Source organism: Branchiostoma lanceolatum, chromosome 4 (assembly GCF_035083965.1).
Source record: "Branchiostoma lanceolatum isolate klBraLanc5 chromosome 4, klBraLanc5.hap2, whole genome shotgun sequence".
In the NCBI taxonomy this organism is placed as follows: Eukaryota; Metazoa; Chordata; class Leptocardii; order Amphioxiformes; family Branchiostomatidae; genus Branchiostoma; species Branchiostoma lanceolatum.
In genome coordinates, this window is record NC_089725.1 from 9,831,329 (window position 1) to 9,849,019 (window position 17,691).

The following is a 17,691-nucleotide window of genomic DNA, read 5'->3' on the forward strand; positions in this document are numbered from 1 at the left end:
AGAATCAATGAGGTTTATCATCGAACCCCCTTGTATACTGTATTTCTTTTTCTTTTGCCCGTCAGTCAGGAATAGGGCACTTTGTTTTACTATAGAATGTTAGTATAACCAAGAACCTCCTTGGTATAACTTGAACAGGATGGTTAAGTCAGGAAACAGTTGGGAACACATTACGGGTATCTCTTAGGAGGTTCAGTCTCAATGTGATATGTTTTGTTGAAACGTTACAGCAACCGGGTAATCAGGTAATATTTGACCCACGATTTGGGAGTACTTCCGGTTTACACAATCGCACCTTCCTGTCCGAAGTGAAGAGGTGTGAGGGGCGTCAAAATTCCGAAGCGTCTCTCAACTTTCTCTAGGATTCAGCAGTTTTAGATGCTCGACAGGCAATTGCGTGAGGTGACTTTCAGGTAAGAGTGAGCTAAGAATGGCATTGTGTTTGAGTACTAAAATACACGCAGATTTGGACAATTTTACCTGAATATATCTGAAGTTTTGAGAAATTTATAACGGACGGAATCTGCTCTGTGTCCGTCAGAATCTAGAGTCTTTGGGGCTCTTCGTTTCTGTCGCGTGAATAAACCAGTTTAGAATTGTAGCATAGTGTGCAGAAGATCGGAAAAGTGTGCAAATACTCACCGAACAATCGAGCTTTGTGCCCAGAAGACGACGATTTAATAAAGGGAAATAGTACGTATAGTGTTGGCGTCCTCTGGCTTGCCTCATGGAAAATATTAATGTTGGGCCTTGAGGAGGTTTAGGTGGAGCGAAAGTACATAAGAAATGTCGCTCCCTCGTCTTTGATTTTACAAAGAATGGTCGTAGAATTTATTTCATATTTATATCATCGATGTGCGTAAGCAGCAATGTTAGTTCGGAGAACGCAGTTGATATTTAAAATTTGAAAACGGTGTACTCTAAAACCCTCCCTCCGCCTCAGTTGAAGATTTTCCCGCCTTCAGAGTCCGACATCTGGTTTCGTTTATGGGTGGTGGCGGCTCGCTGATGTCGGATTGTCAATTTGACGTTATGTTCAGTAAAAGTAGTGATGTTCGTTTCTAATTATGTTTGGACTATAGGTAAATGGGAAAATAGAGGGTAAACTACTAAACAGTGTTTACGGTCCTACAGTTTACAGGGAGGGAAAAATGTGGACTGAAGACCCATGGGAGTGTTACTGTCCCACATCTGGTTTTATAAATTTATGAGGAACAGGGGTTCGCTGAACGCCGATATTATTATAAAAGTCCAATAACTGTGCTAATAAAAGTAAAAGTTCTTGCCTTTATATGGTACAGTTGGCATGGCATTAAACCCAGCAAAACTAAGCGTTGATCTCGCTAAAGCCATGTTACTGTAATAGAAGCTGCATGTAGTTATAGTACACATTTTATTGCCTACATGAAAAATGGAGGTATAGTTTTTATTCTGTTTGCATCTTTGCATGGATGTGTGGCATGCAGAATATGCGTGGCAGGCAGAATATGATTGTGATGATATTTGGTATGTTGGTAGTCAATGGTAGGTGTTATGAATCTGACGGTCAAAGTCGATTTTGGCCCTCCTGGTGGCTGACCTTGGTACTGCAGCAGGATTTCCATATTATGTATCTTTGGTTCTGGACATGCTGTGGTTTTGATTTCTATTTGAAATGTAGATTGTGATGTAAGGAAGAAGTGGTGTAGCTTTGCACCCCGAAGCATCTAGCTATGGAATTGCAGGAGTGATATTTCAGTATGTAGAGATGTATACAATGAGATGCAAATACATGTATAGATGTAATTTGCACAATCATCCTGATTTGCATAATCAATGAGGAAATACTATAATTCTATTATTTTACGTAACAGTACTTTGATACAAATTGCTGATGTAACTGATGGTAGGTAGATGTAATTTAGGAAATGAGACCCCAATTTGCATGATTAATATGTAACATAAGTGTCATAATTCCTTAGTGGTAGATGGTAGGAATTACTTGTGACATGTATAAGTTATAAATTATGTAAATGTGGAAGTCATTTGCATGATTTGGGATGGAAAGTAAACATGGAATTCTGCCGAAGCAAAGGACTTTTACTTATGCAATATGTGTAAGTTTGGTGTAGAAGATCATCAGTTAAATCAGATTATGCTAATTACAGCCTTATTTGCATATTCCATGAGGAAACGTAAGATAGTAGGCTCTAGATATTTCATGGAGGTATGAGGTCTCCGAAGTCTTGTTCTAACAGAAGAGATTCACACTGCTATAACTCAAAATGGGTGTCCAAAGATCAACATACATGTAGTTACTATCAATTTTATAACACTAAGGATCCCCATACACAGTAACATTTACACTTATAGTTATACTGTTCTTCTTTGGCAAACATGTGATGCCAGACTTTTCTCATTATACGGCTTGCTCCAATCCAATTGCTACATATATAATTGTATGTAACTTCAGGCCACATGCTGTGATTTGTGTTGTATTACATTTGATTGTCACATGCCCGACAGACTGATCAACCCCACCCCCACACAAGTAGACTAATGGTAGGACCCAGGAAGGGTTAGCAGAGAGCACAGGGCCTGGGACGAGTTACATCTGTCAAGAGTTTTCTGAGAAGTTGATTGTGTGACCAGGACTGGAAATTAAGTGTTTACATCAAGATCTGGTGTGTTTGAGTGATCTTTATAATTAATACGGACCTTTCTACCCATGTGACTGGTAAAGATAGGGCAATGGTGTGAGAACATTTACTGGACTTCACATAGATACTGATGGTTGTACATCTTGTAATTTCAGAAGTTGTTCTGGATATTGTCAACATGGCATCTGCAAGCAGCGTGCAGCATTCTGATGATGTCCGGGGAGGGTCTGAAGTGGACGCCAACAGGAAAAGCAAGAAAGGAAAAGGAGAGGGTGGAAAAGTGTCTAATCAATCAGGTAGAGGGGGAAAAGTACACGAATGTGATAAGTGCAGCAAGACTTTCAGCATACAGAGTAAGCTGGAGAGACACATGCGGAGCCATACTGGGGAAAAACCCTACCGGTGTGAGGAGTGCGGCAAGCAGTTCAGTCAGCTGGATAATCTGCAGGCTCACTTGAAGAAGACTCACATGGGGTTAAGACCACACAAGTGTGAGGAGTGCACAAAGGCATTCATGTGGCCAAGAGAGTTAAAGGTTCACATGCGTTCCCACACTGGTGAGAAACCCTTCAGGTGTGGGGAGTGTAGCAGGCAGTTTAGTTTGCTGGGTAATCTGCAGGCTCATATGAAGACTCATACTGGGAAGAAACCCCACAGGTGTGAGGAGTGCAACAGGCAGTTTAGTCGGCAGCAGGAACTTAAGTCACACATGAGTATTCACACAGGGGAAAAACCCTACAGGTGTGAGCAGTGCAGCAAGCAGTTTAGGACACCTGGTAATCTGAGAAATCATATGCGCACTCACACAGGGGAGAAACCACACAAGTGTGAGGAATGTGGCAAGCAGTTCAGTACGCTGTCTCATTTATACAGACACATGAAGACCCACACAGGGGAAAAGCCCTACAGGTGCAAGGACTGCAGCAAGCAGTTCAGTCAGCTGCATCACATGAAGTCCCACATGCGGACTCACACTGATGACAAACCCCACATTTGTGAGGAGTGCAACAGGCAGTTCCGTGAGCTGAGTCAAATGAAAAGTCACATGCGTACTCACACAGGTGAGAAACCCTACAGATGTGAGAAGTGCAGCAGACAGTTCAGGCAGCAGGGTACTTTGGTGTTACACATGCGAACCCATACAGGGGAAAAGCCTTACAAGTGTAAGGAGTGCAGCAAGCAGTTCAGTTTTGTGAAATCCCTGAAAATACACATGCAAACTCATACAGGGGATAAACCCTACAGGTGTGTGGAGTGCAGCAAGCACTTCAGTCAGCTAAGTAATCTTAAGAGACACATGCGGACTCACACAGGGGAGAAACCCTACAGGTGTGAGGAATGCAACAAGCAGTTCAGTCAGCCAGAAGTTCTGAAGCAACATATGCGAACCCACACAGGAGAGAAACCCTTCAAGTGTGAGGAGTGCAGCAGGCAGTTCAGGGCATTAGGTCACCTGAAGTCCCACATGCGGACTCACACTGGGGAGAAACCCTACAAGTGTGAGGAATGCAACCACCAGTTCCCTTCACGTGGTAATTTGACGTCTCACATGCGAAGCCACACAGGGGAAAAACCCTACAGCTGTGAAGAGTGCAGTAAGCAGTTCAGTACGCCAAATTACCTTAAGTTTCACATGCGAACCCATACAGGGGAGAAACCCTACACATGTGAGGAGTGTGGCAAGCAGTTCACTTTTCTTGAGTCCCTGAAGTTTCACATGCGAACCCACACAGGAGAGAAACCCTACAGGTGTGAGGAGTGCAGCAGGCAGTTTAGTGCGCTGAGCAATCTGAAGTCTCACATGCAAACACACACTGCAGAGAAACCCTACACGTGTGAGGAGTGCAGCAGGCAGTTCAGTGCCATGGGTTCCCTGAAGACTCACATGCGAACCCACACCGGTGAGAAACCCTTCACATGTGAGGAATGCAGCAAGCATTTCAGTGCTTTAAGTTCCCTGAAGATTCACATGCGAACACACACAGGAGAGAAACCCTACACATGTGGGGAGTGTGAAAAGGAGTTCAGTGCTTTCAGTTGCCTGAAGACTCACATGCGGACCCACACTGGAGAGAAACCCTTCACCTGTGAGGAGTGCAGTAAGCAGTTCATCACATTGGGTAAGCTGAAGAGACACATGAAAGTCCACACTGGGGAGAAACCCTTCACCTGTGAGGAATGCAGTAAGCATTTCAGTGATCTGAGTTATCTGAAGATTCACATGCGAACCCACACAGGAGAGAAACCCTACACATGTGAGGACTGCAGTAAGCAGTTTACCGGGCTGGGTGATCTGAAGATTCACATGCGTACACACACAGGAGAGAAACCCTACACATGTGAGGAGTGTAGTAAGGAGTTTAGTCGGCTGGGTAATCTGAAGACTCACATGCGAACCCACACTGGGAAGAAACCCTACATGTGTGAGGAGTGCAGTAAGCAGTTTACTGGGCTGGGTGCTCTGAAGATTCACATGCGTACACACACAGGAGAGAAACCCTATACATGTGAGGAGTGTAGTAAGGAGTTCAGTCGGCTGGGTAATCTGAAGACTCACATGCTTACCCACACTGGGGAGAAACCCTACACATGTGAGGAGTGCAGTAAGCAGTTTAGACAACTGAGTAAGCTGAAGAAACACATGCAAGTCCACACTGGGGAGAGACCTTCAGGTGTGAGAAGTTCAGTAAGTATTTCAGTGCTCTGAGTTCCCTGAAGACTCATGTGCAAACCCACACTAGGGAGAAACCCTACATGTGTGAGGAGTGCAGCAGGCAGTTTGTTAGGCTGGGTGCCCTAAAGAGACACATGCAAGCCCACATTGGAGAAACCCTACATGTGTAAGGAAAGCAGTGCACTGTGTAAAAGTTATCTTAAGCTTTACATGTGAACCCACACAGGAGAAACCTAAAGATGTGAGAAGTGCAGCAGACAGTGTATGTAGTATATGTGGTTACCCATACTGTAGGAACTTGACAGGTGTGAGGAGTGCAGCTGGCAGGTTTGAACACTGGATCATTTGGACGTTTCAAATTTTTCCAGTTGTTCGATTACAAGGGCAGATTTGGAGTTAGAATTGACAGTTTGCACTTGTTACTAAAGGAGGTAGCCATAACTAGTTGGGTAAGGCTGGAGTTGCTTTGTATTTTATGTTTACTTCTGGAAATGTCCATGTTGTAGTGATGTATCCACTTGCTTTCGAGACATAGATTTCAATAGAGGCATGTTTTGCGTTTGGACATATTCCCATTCATTTCTTCAAATCACCTGCAAATCAATTTTTCTTGGAGTGCATATGTCTATAGATACCACAGAAGTGAGCTGAGTTATGGAAGTAGAGCCACTCCAAGTAAAACTCATAAAGGAGATATGTGCTAGCATTGATTTCACCCCGTGTCTAAGAGAGCAGTGATATACAGGTACATGTATATATGTAGGCTAATGTTCACAAGCGAGCTAAGACCTGTGTTTTTTAAGGTCATAGATGTAGAATATTGTTCGCAATTAAGCTAGGACGAAGTCATAGATATAGAATATTGCTCTTGTACATGTTTGTAGTGCATGATTTCTCTTAGTTACATAGCTGTTTGATATATAGATAGTGTAGTTGGATCATATAGTTTTGATTTCGATGTTTTAGCAATAGAATTAGTGAAGGTTGCTATACTTCTAGTTGTTAGGAGAAATTGATGTTAGTGTTGTTACTGTTTTCTTAAATGTTACCTTATAATCTTAGTTATCATAATACTGTTAAAACCAGACCCTTGTTATGGAGTTTGAATTTGACGTTGAAGTTCCTGTAGGTAAAGGTTGTTTTTTTTTCTGGTGTGGCTTTATGGAGTTGTGTTCCGTTTGATTGTTCAAGTTCTTTGTATTGCAAATAAAGTTTCTTTTCTGATTTGCATTCGTCTTCCAATATCTTTGACAAAAACAGTTACATTACAGAAAGGTTTACGCTATGATTATACAGAGGATGAGTTAGGGTAAAAGCTGATATACAAGCAAAACGTTAACGAACTCGTATTGCCTTAAATTCAGCAGATGGCCAAGTTGCTTGTAAACATGGATACACCTAGCTCGATAGATCTAACGCTCAAATCGTAGTATTAGGGAGGTTCGGTTCCTTGCTTACACCAAGGAGGTTCTATATAAAACCATGATATAAAACCTTGCTTACACTGAAACATCGTATTAAGTCACTTGTTCAACCTTCCTGAGCAAATAGCTATATATATAATTCATTATTAAGGCACCTTTTTTGCCAACCTTTTTTTTATTCGCACACTCGCATCAGTTTTGGGGTTCCCAGTGGTTTCATCCATTTAATCAAATCAACATGGCCTAAAAGCGCAAATCAATGCGCGTGCAAGTTGGCACCTGCTAATTTCATCCATGGGATCTATTTGCTATTAAATATTGTAATAATACTGTATAAAGTGCCATAAGAATAGGACGAGCTCTACTGATAAACATTCCCTTTCTCTCCAAGGGGGATGATAGCTTTAGAACCTCCGTCTGATTTCTAGGTTCCATGGTGTAAAAAAATCCCCCCTCTCATATTTTCGACTATCCCAGAAATCAACTTTGAACTCCTTGAAAGTTTCCCGCCCTTTTATATTCCACGAGTCGCATGCATCCGGCCGACCAAACTGCGAGTGTTTGAAACTTTGAATGCTCGTTTCCTGATCAAAGTAGTCCAGGTAAAGTCTTCAAGAAACTGTTCAGGGTGAGTGGGGAAACCACTGAACGTATTGCCGGTGATAATTTGTACGGTTATCGCGTGTTTGAACCGAAATTCTGGGTGAATTTTTTTGCCCATCTGACATCTGTTTATCACTTAGGCGAGCAGAGTTTAGCCTGTTTGGCAGGCCTTTTAGGGGGGGGGGGGCGTGTCGTCAATAACAGACTATTTGGATTCTGTGTTCAAAATTCTATAACTCAAATGTCAGATAGAAAATTGTATGTCTCTTGCCAGTGGTTGACAAAAAAAGGCTGGGTAGGCAGGTTTTTGCGGGGTTGGTCGGGTATAACCAGAAACACAACATTTTATTCCTACGACTATGTGTATGTTGGTAAACACCCTACTTGTTTGTCAAATTCAGACCCAAAATGGAAGTATAGCTAGGACTCGAGTTCTTGTGACAGGCATGAGATTTAAAAAAAAAAATACGTAGTCGTATGTCATTAGAACGGTATTTGTTGTTTTTGAAAACAAAGAAATTCGAGGAGTTTTCATGCAAGTAAAGCTTAGTGATATAAAGTATATTACATTCATTGATAATTTTCTGCTACAATCTGCTAGAAAAGTGCAGTATCTCTTGGACCTTCAAATAAAACTTGTCTTAACTAGCTAAATGCCAACACCTACCCACATTTGAATTAAAAGCCACCAACAACTTCTGTCTGGAAATGTAACTGATCAATAAGTCCTGTTCGGTTATTTTGCAGGATTGAAGTATGATGGCAGAGGCACAGAGATCACAGGCATCATTCGACTTCTGCCACAATCCACATGCAGACTCCCTCTTGCGGGGCTTACAGGAACTGCGATCTGACAACCTACTGACAGATGTTGTTCTTTGTGTCTCTGGAAAAGAGATTCCGTGTCATCGAAATGTTCTGGCTGCCTGTAGTGAATACTTTTGTGCCATGTACTGTAATGGACATCGTGAAAGCAAAGAACACAAAGTCACCATACATGAAGTCAGCCCCGGTGCCTTACAGTTTCTTGTTGACTATGCGTACACTTCTAAAGTCACGATCACAGAAGACAATGCTGTGACACTTCTAGAAGGGGCCAATTTCTTCCGGCTCCTACCTGTGCGTGATGCTTGTGTGACTTTCATATCCAACAATCTGAGTGCCAAAAACTGTCTACAGATGCTGCACATAGGCAACATGTTGTCCTGCCCAGGCCTGGAGAAGAAAGCGAGGTTGTGTGCCTTGAAGGAGTTTGCAACAGTCAGCAAAACACCCGAGTTTCTTTCATTGACTAAGGACCAGCTCATCACACTTATCTCATCTGACTACCTCAATGCTACAGAGGAAGTCGTGTACACATCAGTGATGACATGGATCAACCATGACACTGGTGAGAGGAATAACGACATGAAAGAATTGATAGAACTGGTGAGGTTCCCCTTCATGGACAAGCAGTATTTCTTTGAGAATATAGAGAGCAACGAGGCTGTACGCAAGTCTTGTCAGGATATCGTGACAGAAGCTCGCAGATGCCATCACTTTCCAGGAGAGGTCCAGACACCTCGCACCCGTCCTCGCCGTGCCAGCGGTGTGAGGGAGGCAGTAGTGGTCATTGGAGGGATACAAGCCAATGCAGAAGGTAGATTTTACTCCAACTCCATCACAATGACCTGCGATGCTGGGCCAACAACCTCAAGTTGGATCGAAATGACTAAACCAACTGAGACCATTTACAGTCCATGTCCTGTAGTTGTTCTGGGTACAAGTGACATTGTCATGTCTGTTGGCAAGGACGTGTGGCTGTACCATACAGAACTGGACTCCTGGTCCAGGCTTGCTCAGATGAACTTAGATCGAGACAATTACAGGCTAGTAGTGTTGTATGGTAAAGTGTATGCAATTGGTGGTACAGACGTAGACAGATTTACACCACTAGCTTTTGTTGAGGTCTATGACCGAAGGCAGAACAAGTGGACTGAAGGTGTTCCTCTCCCACAGCCAAGTGGACTGAAGGTGTTCCTCTCCCACAGCCAAGGGGGAGTCATGCAGTTGCAGTGTTGGACAGCAGCATATATGTGATGGGTGGGTTTTATGATCATGATAAACCAACACCCACCATGTACCGCTTCAGCCAAGGTGATTCCCAGTGGCAATTAATGAGGGACATGCCTGAAGCACCTGGGTATGTTACAGCCTCAGCCCTTAACGGCAGTATCTATACTGGGCTAAGTCCACGACTTCTCTGTTTCACACCTGGTGAAAACGGCGGTCTTTGGAGTATGATTGCAACAGATACTAGTATTCGAACCCCCTGTGCATTTGGAATGACTGTGTTCAGGGGGAAGCTTTATATCTACGGGGGCTCTAACGGAAGAGCTGATGATATAAGTGCAGATGTCATGTGCTTTGATCCAGACAGCCAATCACTCAGCCATGTGGGAACCATGGCTGAGGAGCTATGCTTTGCTTCCTGCATCACAATACTGAAGTATTGCTGATGTGCGATGGACTGCCCTGCATTAGACTGTAGAAAGCCACAAGTCACATTTTAGTTCTTCAAGCTTATGCACATTAATGTTACTATGTGCCATAATGCTTGCATGTTCCATGAAGCAGTTGCTTTTTGAATATGTTTTGCAGATTTATGTCATCACTAATAAATTAGATTCAAACGGTACACTGCAAATGTATACGCCATTGATAATGACATTATTGTGTGCTGTATTGTCCAGACATTCAAAGAACAAACAAGTGCTTGTGAAAACACTGACATTACGGCGGCACAGTTGTAATGGAAATCGAAACTGGTTAACCTATTTTGGTGTTAAGTAACAAAGGGGGAATATTTGGTGATCCCCCCCAAAGACTTATTGCCATTCCCGAGGAAGACTGGTTAACGACTTAACAAAAAGTCCCTTTGTTGAGATTCGGACCTCTGACATTCTGCTTGCAAGTCGAAAGCATTGTCAAGTTCACTAAACGTGCACTCTTGTTATTTTGATTCTGATTTTAAGTTAGGATTTGCCATGTTCACCACAAAACACTGCAATATAAACGATGTATAATCATCTTAAAGCTTCAAAGCTTCATTTGTTATGTTATAGATATGACCTGCACAATCACATAAAACGTCACAATAGCTTTTATTTTTGGACCCGACTAAATGCAGGGTAATATCACTACAGGACTGTATAACAAGTGACCAGGATGGAAGTCATGCTAGCATGTAGAAAGCCATCTGAGCGTGTTAGGGCGTGCACGCACCACAAGGCAAAGTTTTGATTATATGGATAAGATCCGTGCGCGCATCAATTTTCGTCCGTTACCAAAAAAAAAGAGAAAATATATGCTGAAAATTGACAAAAAATATGTCGGAAAACGGATACTGATGTCGTAGAATGCCAAAGTCAAGTCCAAAGAAGAAGATGTGAAGGAACAAAAATGAAGAATCTATTGTCTGTATTCTGTTCATCTTTCCTGACTACATAGATATTAAAATGAAGTCAATTTTTTGTTGCCAAACTTTTTTTTTATTTGCACTCTCCATCAGTTTTGGGTTCCCAGAGGATGTCATCCATATAATCAAATCAACATGGCCTTAGTAAGTAGAATTTCAAGATTTAATTCATATTTCTTTAGTTGACTGTATGAAAGTCATACTTGTTTTGCATCAATTAAGCTATTGATCTTTGTTCAACATTGGAAATTTGAGAGGCCTGTTTCCTAGTTTAGAAGAACATAATGTGCATGATAATAGGGGAGAAACTTTTTTTACTTCTTTCAAAGTAGCGTGCAGACCGCCATACTCTGAGACATAATAAGATAATTTTCTTTGGAATACAAGAATAAAATGTGTTCTTGGACTTTTGTGTCTATTAATGTCTAATGCTGTGTTTCTTTTACCTGTCAGTCAGTAATATGACATTTTGATTTACTTTACAAGGTCCATTGCAACTTCAACAGGATGACAACGTCAGAAAAATATTGTTACGAGTATAATGACATCTTTTTGCAGGCTTAGTCAATACTATATGATGTATTGTAACGTTATATCAATCGAGTAATCAGATAGCATTTGACCCATCATTAAAGAGTACTTCCGGTTCACGTCATCGCGCTTTCCTGTCCGAAGTGAAGAGGTGTGAGGAGCGAAGTGTCTCAACTTTTCCAAGGATTCAAAAGTTTAAGAGGCTCTACAGGCGATCGCGTGTGAAGTGACTTTCAGGTAAGAATGGCAGTGCGTATGAGTACTAAAATCCTACAGATTTGGAAGATTTGACAAAGTGTATGCTATGTGAAGTTTTGTGAAATCATTTTTTATGAAACGGACAGAATGTGCCCTGTGCCCGGCAGAATCTAGACTCCGTTTCTGTCGAGTGAATAAACATGTTAACCGATTAAAATTTTACCATGGTGTGGAGGAGACAAGGAAATTATTCAAATGATCACTGACGAATTTAGTTGATTTGCACCCAAAAGGCGACGATCACAGATAATTAGGAAAATAGTGGAAACAGAGTTGCCATCCATCGTTTTGCCACATTTGGACGGGGGATTCTAACGGAGGGTCACGAGGAGGTTAGGAGGACCCTGTTAATTAGCATAAGTCATTAGAATTGTCGCTCAATCGTGTTTGGTTTTACAATGAAGGGCGTTAGGATTTCTTTTATGCATAAATACTTGATGTGCGTGAACAGCAACGTCGGTTTGACGGATCACAGTCGATATGTAACATGTAAAATGGTATACAGTAAAACCCTCCCTCCGCCACGGTCTAAGATTTTCCCGCCTTCAGAGTCCAGCTACTCCAGCATCAGGTTTCGCCTCTACGATTAGTTGCTGTTTACCGACGCCTGTTTGTCAATGACGTTATGTAAACGTTTACGTAGAAGTAATGTCTATTTCCATCCATATTTGAAGGCTAGATGCGTAGTAAAATAGAGGAAAACAGTTTTGGTGTCCTCCGGTTTGCAACATTTGGGAGGAAAATATCAACGGAAGGGTAATGAGGGGGTTGAATGGATCTTGTTCAAGAAGATAAGTACATCAGAAACGTGGCTACATCGTCTTGCTTTTAAAATAAAGGGTGATGAGATTTCTTTGTTATGTATCCTATCGGTGTGGATGATCAGCAATGTTTGTTTGAAGAATGAAATTGATACTAGTATATAACATGTGGTGTACTGTAAAACCCTCCCTCCACCTCAGTGTAAGATTATACAGTTAGTAATTTTCTATTTGTGATAGCCCTACAAACTGTATTGATGGGGGGTCCAAAAGACGAAAAGTTTTTTATTGAAACCTTGTTTAAACCTATCGAAACTAAGCTTTAATCTTAGACAGCCATATACATTATACCTGATAAAAGCTGCATGCACAGTTCTGAAGGCTATGTTCTCACCTAAGTTCACCAGTCAACTTCAACAGATAATGGACCTCAAACAAAAGGTGTCTAACTGGTATAGCATTTTCTATCATTAGCTGTTAGGCCTGACCATCTTTGACACATATTCTGACCTTGTAGTTCTTTAGATAATGGCTCTAAGTGTATCTAGTTGTCTCAAGGAGGTTATATCAAGGAGGTTAATTATAACCTCCTTGGTTGTCTCTATTATGTGTAGGCTTCAAGTTCAGGGAGTAATGATACACTGTACTTGGAACTATGCTGGATTTCACATACTGATGGTCATACATCTTGTCATTTCAGAATCTGTTCTGTTGACATGGCATCAATAAGCAGCGTGCAGCATTCTGATGAAGTCAGGAGGGGATCTGTAGTGGGGACTGCCGACATCTTCGTCAACACGAAAAACAAGAAAGGAAAGAGAGGAAAAGTACACAAATGTAAGATGTGCAGCAAGACTTGCAGCATACGGAGTAGACTGGAGATGCACATGCGAAGCCACACTGGGGAAAAACCCTACATGTGTGAGGAGTGCGGCAAGCAGTTCAGTCAGCTGGGTAATCTGAAGGCTCACTTAAAGAAGACTCACATGGGGTTGAGACCCCACAAGTGTGAGGAGTGCAAGAAGGCATTCATGTGGCCAAAACAGTTAAAGGCTCACATGCGTTCCCACACAGGGGAGAAACCCTACAAGTGTGAGGAGTGCAGCAGGCAGTTCAGTATTCTGGGTAATATGCAGGCTCATATGAAGACTCATACTGGGGAGAAACCGTACAGGTGTGAGGAGTGCAACAGGCAGTTTACTCGGCAGCATGAACTGAACACTCACATACGTATCCACACAGGGGAGAAACCCTACAGATGTGAGGAATGCAACAAACATTTCCGTCAGCCAGATGATCTGAAGCGACATATGCAAACCCACACTGGAGAGAAACCTTACAGGTGTGAGGAATGCAACCGTCAGTTCAGTCAGCTGGGTAATCTGAAGTCCCACATCCGGACTCACACAGGGGAGAAACCCTACAAGTGTGAGGAGTGCAACCATCAGTTCAGTCGCCCAGGTCAGCTGAAGTCCCACATGCAGACTCACACAGAGGGGACACCCTACAGATGTGAGGAATGCAACAAACATTTCCGTCAGCCAGGTGATCTGAAACGACATATGCAAATGCACACTGGAGAGAAACCTCAGGGATAACAGCTCAATACCTAGATACGTGTAGTATGTATTAGGGTCATACTTTTGACTTTGATGTGATGAAAATAGAAACAGTGAATTTGTTTGTGCTTGTTTGGAGAAGGGTTGTTACTGCTCTCTGGAATTTTAGCTTAGTTGTTATATTAATGTTCAAACCAAGTCCTAATTATGGAATCTTGAATTTGATGTTGAAGTTTAAACCTAGCCCTTGTTATGGAGTTTTGAATTTGATGTTGAAGTCTGTCGTTTTTTTGTTATATTAAACAGTTTTACATATCATTGTTCAAATCATTTGTATTGCAAATAAAGTTTATCGTCTGGCATTCATCTTTCAATATCTTTGATGAAAGACCAGTAATATTACAGACAGGTTTATGCTAAGGTTATATGGAGTACGAATTTATCTTAAAGTCTGAGCTGCAAGGATAATGTCACCTAAAATGAACATATGTCTGAATTGCTTGAAAGCATGGATACACTGGAGGAATAAAGTAAGTAAGGCAGTCATCCTCAATTGAGGTGAAGCATGATACTTTTTCAAGAAGCCAGCAGTAAGTGCAATGTGGCTTAGCCACGACTCGCATTTTTGGCGAAGTAAAATACGACAAGTCAAGGGAAATAACTTCTGGCGATGTTGATCAGGCTACGGAGGTCCCCGCTGGTCCCTGTGCAGTAAAAAAAGCAAGACAAATGGGATGTGATTTTCCGTTTTGACAATGTGCCTGGTACTTTCAAAATTCTTAAGATAATGAGACGGGTAAGAAATCAGTGGAGACATTTTGGTTTACGCAAAATGCGTTTACACACAACATTGCGATATCGCTCTCTGTCCACGTCTGTTTTAGTCTCGCAAAATGATTAGAAAAGGAGAAAGGGCCGAATGAATTCCAGAAAAAAAGTGTTGTGCCTTGAAAAATATTAGCCCATAATTCTTCTGATAATGTTCCTAACTGTGACCTAACATATAATGTAATCATTAGACAAAACGCTAAAACCTTAGTACGTATTTTGGAATTTCAATTCGTCGCTTACACCGCATCATCTTTTGAAAAGTAAATTCAAAGTATTGTATATCACACTGGCATAACTTGCCTTCATCTTGGTACGTTTGGCCACCTGTTGGAAGGTCGCGCTTCATGCGTGGTACAAAAGCGCCGCCTAGTAAGCGTGGACGATACCTCAGCCAAGGAACGAATCGGGTGGATATGAGATTGCATATGACAGACGAAAAATACACAAAACTTGTACAAAGAGTTGGATATTTTGCAATGACGTTTCGTTCTGTCAGGTAGCACTTATTTTACACTGTAAAATGTGTGTCTTCTCTGGTTGACCAACTGGATCTGAGGCGTTCCATGGTTGAGGTACCTTTAACGCTCGCAAGATGGCGTTTCTGTACCGCGCAGGAGCGCGATTATACAGCAGGTGGCCAAACATACTAAGATGAAGAAAGCTTATGCCAGTTTGTTTCACCATCGTCTAAAACTGCACAACATCACGAAGCTATCTCCTGAAATAAAATAAAAATCAGAGGTCATTTTTCTTCTCCGTCTTCTGAAACAAGCTCAAGGCAACCTTCCTAATCGTCAAGCAGATCGTAATGTTTCTCAGTGACAGCGGGGCTTTTCTGACAGTTCCTTTACCCTATATAAGCAGATGTACAGTTGTTATGGTAAAACAGATGATGTCCACATATATCATTAACCTACTCACTACGTACAAAAAGAAGCAATGCGCGCATGGATATACAACGTAGGATGCGCTTCAAATGGCGGCAAATGCGTCAATTGGACTCCTCGCGTGACGCCTGAAAACCTGTCCATTTCATACCACCTCTTGTTTTCAAAAGTCTTAAAGGTAATTCGAAATGCATGTAAAGACGTCTGGACCTGTTTTCGAAAAATGTTCACAGGTTTTAAGCCCAATGTCACAAAACTACAGTGTGGCAACTTAACGTTTTAAGTTACATGTGTCGCACAGAGTACTTCTATTGGTAAATTGTCAAGGAAACGTGTCATTTATAACCTAATATCCCGCTTTGTTCGTGAAATGTCTTTGTCATACTTGATTTCTAATGGTCGCATTTTCTAAAACAGGGTTAAACAAGCTTTCAAAACTGAAACCCTTTACGAGCCTTTCACGATTTCCCCATTCCCGAAAAGACCGAAATTTGGCAATTTGACAGTCCTTTTAGCAACTTTTGTGGAAGCGACCGGGAGCGGTACTGCAGATTAGGCTATGATAGGGTATGTAGTCCTGACTTGTAAAATGTTAAAACGTACAAGACATGGTTTAATTGCAGTGAAAACTTCTCCAAATAGGTCCTGTCATATCTACATATATTTAGAATTATCTTTACGGACACTGGTTGACATAGGATGATCGATTTTAGGCGCCGCGCGAGGAGCCCATATAACACCATGTCCCCCGTAGAAGCGCCACCTACATTCATGTATACATCATATGTTGTACGTTATGAGTAGGTTAAACATATATGTGGACATCACCGTTTCCGTTAACAACTTTGGCCTTTTACTCAACTGCCCATCTGCTTATATACATATCGGTAAGAGACTGTCAGAGAAGCCAGGTCGTCACTCAGAAGAAAACATTACTATCTTTCGCCCCAACATCTGCTAGGAAATCTTATCCGATTTCCATTGACGGCTTAATCTAAGCATTTTACAAATTATTTAATAGAGTAAGTTCCAGTCAGGGTAGCCTGATGCATGTTGAAGTAATGAAAATGTGTACTACTACCTTGGGTGTTGGTGGGGGCATTGTTTTGGTCGGTATCTTAGGTGATAGTAAATTCCACAGACGAATCCCACTTTAACTTACCGTCAAATCAGAATACATAGGTCTGTTGGCGGTGTTATTACACGTTCAATCACAGAATACTTACGAGAAGTGATTTGATTGAGAATTTGAGACACAGTCCTTAGATGTTGGGCAGTGGCTAGCTGTTTTGTAGACAACAGTCGAATACCACGCTAACTTACTTAACTTTATGTAGGACAGCAGTGGAATAAGAATCTTAAAGTGCATGTCTTCAACATTGTCAGAAACTTTAGATAATAGGAGACGACAGACGGGGTTACTTTCCCCCTAATTTTCAAAGTCGTATATATGGGTAATTCAAACATATCTTCGAACTGTATCTGTTTTGAAGCCATTAAAACGGAAGATATGATTTGTGTGCAATTGGAATTTAGAAAAAAAAATAGAGTTCGCCACATGAATGGATTGTCATTAATGGTTCTCCGTGGTGACTTGAGAATATTTGTCCTTGGATGTGTCATTGACAAAAAGTAGATGAAACGAACGCAGATACGTCTACAAGTTAGTCATTCAGGCGGATGCATGAAAAGAAAGTTCTGGAAAAAACTGTCGGCAACGTGATTGAAGTCTACACTCCCCATCTACACAAGTACAACTAAAACAACAACAAGTTTCCCAGTTCTTTTCTCCATCCTCGACTCACACTTTCACAATCAACGCGAACGAAAAGAAAACAGTTTGAAAGCGTCATTTTACTATTCATCAATTCTCTTTACTTATTCGTCTAGATGGTACAGACTTACACAACCTTTTACGTTACACTTTTGTTCTGAACTGTTGAAGCGTTACGTTGTTACAAAAGTACATTCTATTCATCTAAGAAACATTTTCATAGAAGTGTGTTCCTTGGCAGGAATTATACTAGCCCGCATGAGTTGCGTATGTTTTTGGCTTAGGTTAAGTTT

General features: G+C 41.6%; 2 protein-coding genes across 3 annotated transcripts; both read left to right on the forward strand.

Moving 5' to 3' along the window:
* Window positions 1–70: 70 nt before the first annotated feature.
* LOC136432499 (zinc finger protein 729-like) lies at window positions 71–14,272 on the forward strand. Its single transcript, XM_066423817.1, has 3 exons — window positions 71–413; window positions 2,795–5,280; window positions 13,235–14,272. Exons 2-3 carry the CDS (start codon window positions 2,818–2,820, stop codon window positions 13,943–13,945), a joined length of 3,174 nt encoding a protein of 1,057 aa, XP_066279914.1. The 5' UTR covers window positions 71–413; window positions 2,795–2,817; the 3' UTR covers window positions 13,946–14,272.
* Window positions 7,245–11,203, forward strand: LOC136432498 (kelch-like protein 24). 2 transcript variants are annotated; one of them, XM_066423815.1, is made up of 3 exons: window positions 7,245–7,339; window positions 8,088–9,321; window positions 9,354–11,203. In XM_066423815.1, exons 2-3 carry the CDS (start codon window positions 8,097–8,099, stop codon window positions 9,836–9,838), a joined length of 1,710 nt encoding a protein of 569 aa, XP_066279912.1. In that variant the 5' UTR covers window positions 7,245–7,339; window positions 8,088–8,096; the 3' UTR covers window positions 9,839–11,203. The 2 variants fall into 2 exon arrangements, with proteins under 2 accessions (XP_066279912.1, XP_066279913.1); XM_066423816.1 differs by having other exon boundaries at window positions 7,255–7,365.
* Window positions 14,273–17,691: the final 3,419 nt, after the last annotated feature.

Bases quoted from the DNA above. Each gene is read 5' to 3' on its own strand.
- LOC136432498 (XM_066423815.1), top strand. From the start codon at position 8,097: ATGATGGCAGAGGCACAGAGATCACAGGCATCATTCGACTTCTGCCAC. The intron at 9,322-9,353 runs GTGTTCCTCTCC...AGTGGACTGAAG, and splicing joins GCAGAACAAGTGGACTGAAG to GTGTTCCTCTCCCACAGCCA.
- LOC136432499 (XM_066423817.1), top strand. From the start codon at position 2,818: ATGGCATCTGCAAGCAGCGTGCAGCATTCTGATGATGTCCGGGGAGGG. The intron at 5,281-13,234 runs ATGCAAGTCCAC...CTGGAGATGCAC, and splicing joins TGAGTAAGCTGAAGAAACAC to ATGCGAAGCCACACTGGGGA.